The sequence below is a fragment of the Peromyscus eremicus genome, chromosome 12 (assembly GCF_949786415.1).
Source record: "Peromyscus eremicus chromosome 12, PerEre_H2_v1, whole genome shotgun sequence".
NCBI lineage: Eukaryota > Metazoa > Chordata > Mammalia > Rodentia > Cricetidae > Peromyscus > Peromyscus eremicus.
This window is the reverse complement of record NC_081428.1, coordinates 55,920,754-55,933,884: the sequence shown is the minus strand read 5'-3', so window position 1 is coordinate 55,933,884 and position 13,131 is coordinate 55,920,754. Positions and strand designations below refer to the sequence as shown.

Below are 13,131 nucleotides of genomic sequence, written 5' to 3'. Positions count from 1 at the left end.
ATGTGTTCTGGTGCTGTTGGGGAGAGCTGTGGCCTGCCAGCTAGGTCAGTGGTCTTTGTAAAAAAAAAAAAAAAAAAGAAGCACAAGGGTCAGCAGCCTCCTACCAGGCTGTTTGGGGCTGTGGCTGTGGGTAGGTGACACAGCATTAGGCTGGCTCATGAGAACTTGGTACCACTAGGGGTCACCACAGAGGCAGGTCCTTCTGCAGATCCACTCAGTCCCAATCTGGAGTGAAGTTCAGGGTGAAACCCTGTAACTTGGGGGTTCTCACAAGGAACCCTTTCTCTACAGGGCCCTCGCTGCCGCCGAGCACTGGGTCTCAGCTTTAGCAGGTCTTCTGAATCAGTCAGAGACAAGTTTGCACATTTGGTGGTTTCTCTGTGCCTTGGCTTGCTGGCCTGCACACTTAGCCTTGGGGTGTAGAGAGCAGCATATATTAAGCTGGTATGGCGCTGGGGCTGAAAGCAGAGACAATGCAGGAGATGGTCTTCTTCTGAGATCTCCTTCTTCATCCCTGGGAGGGAGTCTTATTCTGTGTTGATTTAGAGAGGTGCTGTGTGTTTAGTTCTAAGAGGGTACAATCCACCCGCTCTAGGAAGCAGTGTTTTCCCAGGGAAGTGGAGGCATGTTATTCCTCCAGCACACGCCTCCTCTAGTTACCCAGGGTGGCAGGTTTCTTCCTCTCTAAACAGCTTGCTATCTTGGGGAAGGGACTGGCTCATGAAACAGAAAGGATGACACCATCCAATAGAAGGTACCTTTGCCAACTAGGCCTACTAAAAGTGTACGACACTTGCTCCAATCACTGCCTTCTTCCACGGTGGGGTACAATGAATGGGTAGAGACTAAGGTTGTAGCAGAAGAAGAAATAAGGAAAGAAGCTGCCCTGTGGGTACCAATGATGACTTGTTTTGAAAGGGAGAAGGACCAGGGAGATGGCTTTTAGTTAATAAGGTGCTTGCCACTCAGCATGAAGACCTGAGTTGGGGCTGAAATCCCAAGTAACAAACTGAATATGGGGGTACATGCTTGCAATCCCAGTGTTTAGAAGACAAAGACAGGTGAATCCTTTGGGCTTATGGACTCGCCAGACTAGCCTGCTCCACGAGCCCCAGGCCAGTGGTGAACCAACCATGTTTTAAAAGGGAGAACAAAAAGGTAGGTAGTGTCTGAGGACCAAGCTGTTCCCTGGCCTCCACACACCTGCAAGCCTGCACACACATGTCGACATGAACACATACAAGCGTGCATATAGATAGACAGACACAGAAGGCAGAGGGGGTGTGTTCTCTGGCAGGTTGAGAAGAAGCAAGGAAGTCAGACATGCCATCCCCAAGTGCTGCCACCAAGAACTCTCTGACTAGAGTGGCACCATTTGTCAACCTGTATTCTGTCGTAGGCTCATCTCTATGCCTTTCCCAGTGGTCAGGCAGGGGTGGAGGTCATGGGGAGGGGGGCAGATATCTTTGGCAGCTCACTTTTGTAAACTCCAGGGCTGTTTTGTCTACTCTATGGGAGAAGAGTCTCATGACTCACTTGGTAGGGCGGGTCTTTGGTAGGAGACCAGAGCTCGCAGTAACCACTTGGGGCAGTGGGCGAAGGCATCATTATGAATGATAGTGAAAATTGTGAAGACAGCTCCCTTCTCTTCTAGAACATTTCTTTGTACCCCACCTGGGCTGCACCCCAATCCATACTCATGGCCCCGAGACTGGACACCTCACCTCCTTTGTCCCCCTCCACCCACAAATCCTTCAGAATTCTGTAAGAATGCCAATTACTTGTTGTCTGGTAACTCAAGGACTGTGTGGAAGAGGGTGCCCATGGGAGGGACGATCTCAGGCAGGCTGTTCTCTCGTCTCTCCTTTCGAGCAGGGTGGTTTGTCGCCAGGCTTCGGGCCTGAGCCTCCTCCAGGCTTACCAACTTCATGGGCAGGGACAGGGCTGGCAAGGTCAGGCTCTTTGTGATGATACGGCTTTCTGTAAACCAAAGAAAAGAGTTCAGCTGGGGGCAGGCCCGAGCTCCAGGCCTAGTCAGATCTCTCATCTATAGCCCTTCCACTTGAAGTCCTCGACAGAGGGCTGTGTGCCAACGGTGGCTTTTCTTTGGCATGGGGGAGTCTAGGGTAGAGGTTGCACACAGCAAACTGTCGGCTGTCCTGCTCACAGTAGGTAGAGGGCAAGGAGGGGCTTCAGGAGGCAACTGCTTTCTGTACTTTCCATGGAGTGACTGTTCATAGACTCATTCATTCATTCTGCAAATATTTATTGAGCACTTACTGTGATCCAGAGTTACAGCAATGAGTCCTTAATCCCCAAAAACTCTGCTAAGTGCTTTGGTCAGCTAGGAATGTGGCTTAACTCAACTAAGATCGAGTAGGAGGCTGCCCTTCCTCCCCACAGCTGAGGAACACGTTCTCTAAGGCCGTGGATGTCTGGAGTCTACTTTTCCTAGGCATCGGTCTCTAGAGGGACAGACTGTTTATATGCTGTACCATTCCCTCAGAGAGAGGTGGCTCTTTCCTCAGCACCTACTTGTCTTGTGGTGTTTATATTATAGCCAGTTGTCCCTCTTCTAGGGTATTCCTTTTACAGTGGAAGTGATGAAGGCATGGCTGATGTACAAGGTTCTCCCTTCTCTGCCAATGGTTCTTAACTGGAGGCGACTTTCCACACCCTTCCCTCACTCTACCCAAGGATATTTGGCAATGTCTGGAGACATTTTATTTCACTTTGTTTTTCTGAGATAGGGTCTTGTGTAACCCAGACTGGCCTTGAATTTGCTACATAACCAAAGATGACTCTGAACTTAGGATCCTTCTGCATCTACCTCTCCAGTGCTATGACTGCATGTGTGTGCCACCATGCTTGGCTCTGGAGACCAAGACTTCTTCTCCTTCTCCTTCTTCTTCTTCTCCTCTTCTTCTTCTCCTTCTTTCTCCTCCTCTTCTTCTTCCTCTTCCTCCTCCTCCTCTTCTTCTTTCCCTCACCCTTCCCCTTCTCCTTTTTCTTCTGATTAAAAATTATTATTTATATGTGTGAGTGTATGTTATGTGTGTAAAGGCGACCTCAGAGGCCAGAAGAGGAGTATTAAGTGGCCTGGATCTGGAGTTATAGGCAGTTGTGGGCTGCTGGAAACCAACTCCAGTCCTTCGGAAGAGCAGCAAGTGCCTCTAACCACTGAGCAACCTCTCTAGCACCCTCTGGGGACATTTTTTGGTCATTACAAATGCATGTGAAGGAGCTGTTGGCACCTGGTATCTGGGGCACTTTCTTGATTAATGATTGATGTGGGAGGGCCCAGCCTATTGTGGATGGTGCCACCCCTAGGCAGTTGGTTTTGGGTATAAAAAGACAAGCTGAGATAGCCATGAGGAGCAAGCCAGTAAACAGCACTCCTCCAGGGGTCTCTGCTTCAGCTCCTGCCCCTAGGTTCCTGCCTTGAGTTCCTGCCCTGACTTCCCTTCATGAAGGATAGTAGTAAGCTGTGAGATGAATGAACCCTCTCCTCCCCAGGCTGCCTGTGGTCATGGTGTTTATCACAACAATAGAAAGCACATTAGACACTCTCCCAGCGTGGACTCTCACGACAGCATTGACATCACAGAGGACTTCTTAGAAGTACACTTGTTTTTTTTTTTTTTTCTTAAGCCACACTCTAGACTGTTTAGAGCAGGAAGATTCGGGATGAGGCTCAGTAATCTGTGTCCCCACAAACTCATCCATCATCGGATGAAGGTGACAGACACGTATGTTGTAAAACCACTTTTAAACACAAATGGTCACTGACATAATTCTGATCGACCAGATTCCTGTTATTATTTATTATTATTATTGTTATTATTATCGTCATTATTTTGTTTTTTTGAGACAGGGTTTCTCTGTGTAGTTTTGGTGCCTGTCCTGGATCTTGCTCTGAAAACCAGGCTGGCCTCGAACTCACAGAGATCCACCTGGCTCTGCCTCCTGAGTGCCGGGATTAAAGGCATGCACCACCACTACCCGGCCTGTTTTTGTAATTATTATTATTATTATTATTATTATTATTATTATTATTATAATAAATGAAGCTCATAGACATTCAAACAGCACAGACCAGTTCACACCTAGGGCTCACTGTGCCGTTACAAGCCCCACACAAGCACAATTATTTTTGTATGCTTCCTGCCTGATACAGGGCAGGATAAAGTACTCGGGAAATGGTTGCACAGAGAACGTTAAGTGTAGACGGCCTCTGCTCACTTCCGACTTCAAGGAAAAGGCATGAGGCTCTTCTAAACTTAGTGAAAACCACAAAGGAGAAGAACGTTGCCCATACTTTTACGTAATAAAGAACTCACTAGAAAGAGAACATTGTCTCAGTTCTACCCCAACACCACATCCCAGGGAGAGGCCATGTATGCACCTGATCAGAAACATGCTAAATGCACATGCAAATGCAACCACTGCTGTATCATATAGATACATACCTAACACCGTCATGGTGGCCAGTATCTGCAACACTGGAGCAGTGAGTTATCACAGATAACAATACACAGCAGCCAGCACACGATATGATATTCAGTCAGAACTGAAGCCAAGACCACCCTCACTTATTATTAGATGTTTGAGACAGTGTCTCACATAAGCAGCACAGACTGACCTTAAACTCTCTATGTAGGCAAGCCTGACCTGGAACGCCTGCTTTTCCCGCCTCCGCTGTCATACTCACTTTTTGGGGGGCTCTAGGATTAGGGCAATAAGGGAGGTTAGGTGTGTGGGGACTATGCCAGGCGGAAGTCATTACCATCCTGCTGCAGAGGCCCTGGAGCACCACTGTTGAAGATTTGATCGGCGTGATTCAGTATGAACTCAATCACCACCTGCTGGACCCGGACTGCCAGAAAGGCTGCGTCTCCGTTACAAATAGTGGCTTCGATCTTTTTACACCTGCGTGGGAGAAACATCCAGAGTGACTTCGCCTTATAACAGGAGGCAGTGAGCCTTTGGTATAGGCCACATGTTTTAACTTTTCATGACCAACCAGAGAGAGACTCCCAATGGTCGTGAAGCCAAACCCACTAAATAGACTGGAAATCGCTGTCACACGACTATAAACATTGTCCATAAATGCACAGGACTGACTTCTTTTTACTTCTTGGGGCTCCCTTCCACCTTTATCCAGCTGTCCCACATGCATTGCATGAAGCAGCTGATTGAAGTTAGAGGCATCTGTGACCTCACCAAAGCCAAGAAAAGCTGATGAGCCCCGGAGGGAGAAAAAAAGGCCTTTTCAAGAAATGGTAACATACAGAGCCATAACTTTAGCCACACTGGGATTATGGCCAACAAATGCCTTTGGAACCAGAGTTTCCAAGCTAGCAGGCCAAGAGCTTAAACTTTTAAAGGCACTTTTGATTCATATATGCTATAAAAAGATGACTGAGCCATAGGTCTGTCTTCCATGGTTTTAGCTTTGAAGCACCCAGGCTTTGTTTCTGCTCAGAGCAGTGCGAGCTGCTGTGAGCCCGTGGGGTGGTAGTTACCTGAGGAGGTTTGGGGCCCACACCAGGGCCAGGTTCCTGGCATGCATGTTGGTCTTGCTGCTGAATGAGGCGATGTGGGCCAGGTGTCGAATCAGGTATTCCAAGGTCCTGAAACAGTTCATTTCTTTGTTGGATTTTTTGCAAAGTGAGACATGTCAGCGCCTACGTGACATCTGTCACTTGAAGGTCCCGACCAGGTTGGGATTTAAGACAGTCTACATTATGAACTTGAAAGGAACAGTGGGAAGAGATCAAGGAAGGTAGCTTTCCCGACTCCAGGGCCACTGACTCAGGAAGGGGACAGGTGTCAATGTTGTCAGATGTCATCGGAAACCGCTGGAGCAGATCCACAGACAGGAGCAGGGAACCACAGACCGCACACCCTGAGCAGTTAGTGAACAACTTGTTTCTTTTCCACCCTGGGAAAATTCACCTCCCCACGGTCCTCAAAGAGGGTCTCATTTTGATTCTTAGAGGACATCCACATAGCTACAGACTAACTTGGTTCTTGTTAATGGGCTCATTTCACAGACAAGTATTTGTTGACCACAACGAAGCTCTTTTTAACTCCACATCAAACTCCATCCCCCCTTTGAAAGGTAAACAGATGTAGGTAACACTGGGCAAGTTAGTACCGTGTGGGCTAATCTGTGGGAGTAGAAAGGATGGGGATGACGTCTGGGCTATTTTTAAGGAGCCAGTAGAGATAATAGCGCTGAAGAGTCACCGTCACCCCCAGCTTTAAGGCCATTTGGGACTCCAAAGGTTTGTTTGTAGCATAATTCTGGCTATGAACCAAGGATGTCACCATGAGACTGGCTTGTGTGATAGGGATGACTTTTTGGGGGACTCTCTTGAGTGCCCTGCAAATGGAGACAGGTTTGCCCTTGGCTGCTCATGTCCCTGGTTGGATATCTGCTCATCCTGATAACACTTGACTATTCAGGAATTTCCAAATGTCCCCAGGAAAGCCACCATCCATTTGCGTCAGTTGCCACGCCTCCCTGCCTCCTTGATGTTTGACCACACTGGGTCTGAACAGTTCTTACCTATAATGGGGTGGGGGCAGCTCCTGGATAACATTCTGGATTCGGGCTAGCTGTCCTTCTTCCGGGCAATGAGACACCGCTTCCTGTGGAGAAGAACACGAAGTACCCAGTGAGCACCCAGGAGCCAGCATCCTTCCTGCACCCCCTGGTCTTATTTAGGACTCAGGTCCTCCAGCCTCACAACTGTGTGCTTGCAGATCCCATCCCAGAAGCACCCTTGTCTGTATCAGCAGCCAGCCGAATGCTCTTTCTGAGTTTCACTGAGTCAAGCGTCTTTACCCTGTGTGCACACAGGAGGGGGGTTGTCTCTGTGTGTCCTCAGATGTTGTTTTGTGTCCAGGAAAGAATGTATAGGATCTAAATGTGTCTTGCATGGCAGAGAGTCATAGACACTCACACTCAGAGAGACAGCATTAGATAGAGATGTCACAGGGACACAGGTTTACTCAGTCCTCGTGGATGTGAACAGCTACTTACTTGTCACCTAGCCTGTGTCTATTCTATGACTTCCAGTCCTCAGTTGCTGCCTGTTTTGGCTGCCAAGAAGCAGAGAAGACGTGCCTTCCTTATCAGGGATAAGAGTTTTGTCCCCAGGATTTGGTGGCCTTGCCCTGATTTGCTCTCTGCTTATATCCTGTGTGGGCATTTTGTTCCCGTCAGTGCAGGGCCTTGCGAGGGGAGGCAGCGACACCATGAGGACAATGTGATGACAGGCTGGCTGGTGTCCATCTCTCACTAGCCTGAGGCTGCTGTGTGACGCCAACATCCCTGAAGGTTCTACAGTTCCAGCCCCGTTTCCTATCTTGAGACTAGATCCTGCCAGTGTGCCATGATTAAAATGGACGGTCAACTTGACAGGATCTAAAAAAAAATCACTGAGGAGACAAGTCTTTTGGCTTGCCTGTGAAGGATTATCTAGATTAGGTTAATTAGAGCAAGGGGATGCACTCTAAATATGGACAGCACCATGCTGTAGGTGTCCTGAAGACAAGGGAGACACAGAGCGGAGCTCAGGCGTTCTTGCTGTTTCCTGACTCAGTGTAGACTAGCTGCCTCCGGCTCTTGCGTTTACTTTGATAATCACCACCCGCGGCTGCAATTGAGTCAAAAACGACGATTCAAATCTGTGGGCTTTGTGCACTGTTTGCCCACATTTATTTGTTAGCTGGTGTTTCTGGCTTGGGCTGTGATTCTGGAGTGCTGGGTGTGGCTTAGTGGCGGAGCATTTGCTTAGCTCGCACAGGGGGCTCTGCCAGCCCAACAAAACAAATAACCAAACAAACACACAGAGTTCCTTGTACTGCGCTGTACAATTCGATGGTGATTGCGGCTTCTCAGAAGGGTGAAGCAGGAAGGCCACGAGTTCGAGGCCTGCCTGGGCTTTAGAGTGAGTACAAGGGCCTCCCTAGTAACATATCAAGACCCTGTTTCAAAATTCATTATATTTATTATAATTAGTTGTGGGTGAATGTATTTACACAGGAGATACAGGTGAAGGCTGAGGACAGCTTGCAAGAGCTGGTTGTCTCTTTCCATGATGTGGATCCCAGAGATCAAACTCAGGTCGTTGAGCTTGGCTGCAAGCACCTTTAACCACTGAGCTATCTTGCCACCCCCTGTCTTAAAGTTTTAAGAAGGGCTGTAGCTCTAGCTCAGGGATACCATGTAAGAGGCCCTGGGCCTAGTCTCTGGCACCACACAACAAACAACATCACAGCAGCAGCAGCAGCAGCAACAACAACAACAACAACAAACATTTGTGTTATACTCTTAGCAGTGATAGTCTTTAGACACTTACTGCTCACTGAAATCGGAAACCGATGAACTTTCCTGGACACCCGTAGTTTGCTGGGCCCTTCTCCAAGCCGTATCTGCTGTGTATGTTCTGACTTAGAAGGGTTCTAAGGTCCTGCCTGGGTCCCCCTATCACTCTCACCCCCGTTCCCACACCATTCCTATGCTGAACAAGGTGTATGTCAACATGCTCCCGCTCCCTCGTGTGTTTGTTTTTAAATTAAAATTTAAAGTAAGCATATGAGTGATGGGTTTCATTATGACATTTTAAGTCTGTGCACACACGGGCACCAGGCAGAGAAGTATATCTTTTGGCTTCCCATGTCCGTCTCTGCCTCACTCCCTTGAAACAGGGTCTCTCACTGAGCCTGGAGCTTTACAGTTAGCCCCACAGGTCCTGGCGTCTCCTGCATCACTGCAGAAGTGCCCGTGACTTTGTCCAGGTGTCTGTGGGTGACGAGAGCCAGCATTCAGGTCCTCGGCTTGCGCATCAAGTGCTCTTAACCACGGAGCTATCTCCCCAGACCACCCCTTTCTCAACGGAAGTTAAACTCTTATCTGTATCTACATGTGTGCCCACTATTTGAAAAAGGCAGCCAGACACCGCAATGTGGAAAATTTGAGTTACCTTTTCCCGAGAGGAGGGAAACGTGGGTTGGGGTGTCATAGTCAGGGCCCTCACTCTGCGGGTGGGTGTGCCTGCTGTGAACAGAGGCAGCACTAACACCTGCTGCCCTCTCTACGTTGTGAGACGTGCAGGATCGAGGGGGCAGGGGCATGTGAGGCCTCTATGGAGGAGCCCTACCCCTGCCGTCTCCTTCCTGGAACATTATTTAGAAAGCAGAATTTCAGGGACCACACTCCCGGCAGGCAGGGAGAAGCCCATATGGAAAGGGAAGGCGAGCCCTCCAGATAACCAGGGCTGCAGAACAGAGCGTGGATCTTCACGGTTTGGTTCCATGGAGCAACACCCAGGGAGAGTCCAGGAGGCTGCAGGACTGTCCCTGCACAGCCAGGACCAAGCTCTGCGGTGCGTGGCGCCATTTCCCTCTTTAGAAGAGGTGTCTAGAGCTGAATGTCGGGGCACTTGCCAACAACAGCAATGGAAAACTGAAAGATGTATTTGGGGGATAAAGGTGCAGGTGGAGATAGCAGCCCTCATGGAAAGTTCCTTCAGGATTTTAGGGAGCGGTTTAGTCACTGTTGGTCTCCTAAGCCACTGGTTCTCAACCTGGGGGTGGTGACCCTGTGTATGTGTGTGTGTGTGTGTGTGTGTGTGTGTGTGTGTGTGTGTGTCGTTGAATGACCCTTTCATAGGGATCCCCTAAGAACACCAGAAAACACAGATATTTATGTTATGATTCATAACAGTCGCAAAATTACAGTCATGAAATAGCAATAAAAATAATTTTATGGTTGGGGGTCACCACAACATGAGGCACTGTATTAAAGGGTCGCAGCTTTAGGAAGGTTGAGAACCACTTTCTTAAGCCAAGGGGCAGGTTAACCCCTGATGCTTGCTGGGCTCAGTGAGAACTACCTTTTATTTCCATATTCACAGTCTCTCCCCACAGCACCCACACCCTATCCAGAAACTCACTTTCTTTTGCTTTCTATTGAATTACTTAACCAGACAGGGTCTTTCTACGTAAGCCAGGCTGGCCTTGAACTCACAATCTTCCTGCCTCAACCTCCCCTGAGCTGGTATTTGTGGGAGGGTGACCCTAAGCTTGGCTTAAATCCTCATTTTTCTCTGGGAGGCGATCTGGCCACTGCAAATACACTTTTGGTTTGTGTTCCCAACTGCTCAGATCCTATTGTTGGGCATTTGGGGAGTAGAGTTGAAGCTTTACCTACCTTAATTTGTGTATGTGTGTGTGTGTGTGTGTGTGTGTGTGTGTGTGTACATATGTGCAAGTCAGAGGACGATATGCCTTTTACCTGCTGAGCCACAGGCCCCCTGGCTACAATGTTAAGTTTTATCAATTACTTAAAAACGACTATAAACCATTTTTATTAAATTATTTGACACCACAACTAGGTTTTTAAAAAGTAATGATCAGAAAAAAACTTAAAGAAAGGTTAATTTTCCTTGGAACTGTAAGCCCTCAGTCCCCGGGGGATAATTACTGTTTTCCTCTAGGTAGTCCTTGTGAATGCATCCTTGTTACATCTATGGATGTCATCGATACTGGGTGATCCAGCCCTCCTGTGAATCCTCTATCCTAGCTCCCGTCACGGCCACCTTGCCCGTTCCGTGCCAGGCACTGGTCTCTACGGGTTCTCTCAAGCTGGGCGCCAACCCCACCCCCAAGCCCAGGCCTTTGGACCTGTGGTTTCTTCTTGTCACCCACTTCGCCAGATACTGGCATAATCTGTCCCCTCACTCTATCCCTATCTGTTCAGATTCCGCCTCACGGAGAGAACTCTGATGACCCTAAAATAGCAGTCCCTGTCCATTTGTCTCTCCCCAGCCCTGGGCTATTTTTCTTCATAGTGTTTATTAACAGCTCTCATGAAACATCCGTGTATTACAAGAGTTTATCATCTCTCTTCCTCTCTCTCTCTTTCATTTAAATAGAACTTTCAATAAATGAGGATTGTATCTGTCTGGTTCACCATTAAATCTCCAGGCCCCGGAACTATGCCTTCCAGCTGCCTGTAGAAGGTCCCAACAAACAGCTGTTGAATGGAATAAACAAGTGAATAAATCAATATTTTGTTTCATCTTTGAAAATGGCAGACAGCCACATGTGGGCCACACCTTGAGCACAGTGCCACCTAGGAGCACTCTCCCTTATGATGAGCACTGTCAGGGATCAACCCTAGGCCCAAGGTTAAAGGTTTCTGAGGATGAGGGTCTTTCTTTTCTCTTTTTAAAAAGATGTTTTAAAAGAGTAGTTTTTTAAAATCTATGTTTATGTGTGTGTGTGTGTGTGTGTGTGTGTGTGTGTGTGTGTGTGTGTGCATGAGTTATGTGTCTCACTTGCATTGGGGTGTTGAAGGAGGCTAGAGAGCCTGGGACCACCTGCAGCTGGTGGTTATGACTTTCTGGAGCTGGGAACCAAACTTAGATCCTTTGCAAGAGCAAGCGGTCAGTGCTGAACTGCTGAGCCATTTCTCCAGCTCCCTATTTTATTTTTAATTATGTGTGATGTGCGTATGTGCGTGCATGCGCACGTGCACATGAGTGCGCATGCCCACAACGGCCAGAGATGCTGGATCCCCTTGGAGCTGGAGTTACAAGCGGCTGTGAGCTGCCTACCGTGGGTCCTCTGAAAGAACAGCACTCGCTCGTCAGTGCTGAGCCACCTCTCCAGTCCCAAGGGCTTTTCAGTTTTAAAAAGGTCCCTGGCAAGCCACGACAGTTGCCTTCCAACCCCTCCGGCTCCGTAGCCATCTTGAGCTCATAAACCACGTGCCATTGTTGAGTCTCTAATTAGCCCCAAGCTACATTTTGGGTGACTTATGTGAGTCAACAAACTTGTGAGCAAACATTTGCTGAGTAACCATCCCAATATTTTCCTATAGCTGGAAGGGAGAAGCGTAATGATGAGTAAGATAAATACGGTCCTGTCCTTAGGTAGAATTTTAACTCAACAAAGGAGATCGGGACATAAAGAAATGACTCCGAGGGGCTGTGGAGATGGCCCAGAGCACTTGCCGTGACAGTCTGAGGACTGAGTTGAGATCCCCAGACCCCATGTAAGGAGATGGGCCACATGCCTCTAAGCCTACCACTGTGGGACGGAGACTGGTGGAGGCAGTGTGTCCCTGGAGCCCCCTGGCTAGTGCATCTGGTCCAAACACCGAGCTTCAGGCTTAGTGAGACTGCCTCAAGGGGGTAGAGGAGGGCTCGAGAGAGCAACATCCAAGGCCCTTCTGCACTTACACACACAGGTACATGCAGTACCCCCACCCCCAATGACCTTAACACAAATGCAATAAATAGTTAAACAACTATTCCCTAGGAACTCCAACTTAGCAACGTTCATTTGAGTTTAATGATTTTAACGGGATCAATGAGAAGAAAATTTGAATTTTCCCTAAAATGAATGTTGCATTTTCTTTCCTCTGCAAAATAAGGTACGTTGAACAATTGCTTCCAAAGATACCAGGTCCTGTGTCCTGGAAACGATACTTTATTTGAGAGAAAAAAAAAAAAAGGGTGGTGGTCTTTGCAGCTGTGATTAAGTTGAGGACCTTGAGCTGGGGGATGACCTTAGATTCTCTAGGTCACCCCCAAATGCAATTTATAGCTGTCCTTACAAGAGAGAGACACTGTGCCAGAAGAGAACTCCACATGACCCTGGAGGCAAGATTGAGGGATGTGTCCAAAAGCCCATAAATGTCAGTAGCTATTAGGGCTGGAAGAGGCAAGGAATGCCTTTTTCTCCAAGGCCCCCAGAGGGAGTGGGAAGTCACCTCCATGACACTGTTTTTAACTCTTGGCTTTCCAAGGTGTGACAGAATAAGTTAGTGTCATGGTTAGTTTTAATTGTCAATAATGGACACAGTCTGAACCAACTGGGAAGAGAGCATGTCAGTGAGGGGACAGTCTAGATTGGGTTGGCTGGTGATTTCTGTGGGAATTTTTTCCTTCCTTCCTTCCTTCCTTCCTTCCTTCCTTCCTTCCTTCCTTCCTTCCTTCCTCTCCACCCCCCCCCCCCCCAAAGCAGGGTCTCACTACGTATCCCTGGTTGGACTGGAGCTCACTCTGTAGACCAGGCTGGCATCAAACCTAGAAAGATTCACCTGCCTCT

At 48.2% G+C, this 13,131-nt stretch overlaps 1 protein-coding gene across 1 annotated transcript in view; it reads right to left on the bottom strand.

Moving 5' to 3' along the window:
- Positions 1–13,131, bottom strand: part of Arhgap31 (Rho GTPase activating protein 31) — a 111,476-nt gene that overhangs the window by 18,458 nt on the left and 79,887 nt on the right. The window contains exons 4-7 of the mRNA XM_059277391.1: positions 6,575–6,657; positions 5,526–5,633; positions 4,787–4,929; positions 1,782–1,980 (exon numbers count right to left, since the gene is read on the bottom strand). Of these exons, the coding sequence (XP_059133374.1) occupies positions 1,782–1,980; positions 4,787–4,929; positions 5,526–5,633; positions 6,575–6,657 (533 nt within the window). The remainder of the gene's footprint in view (positions 1–1,781; positions 1,981–4,786; positions 4,930–5,525; positions 5,634–6,574; positions 6,658–13,131) is intronic.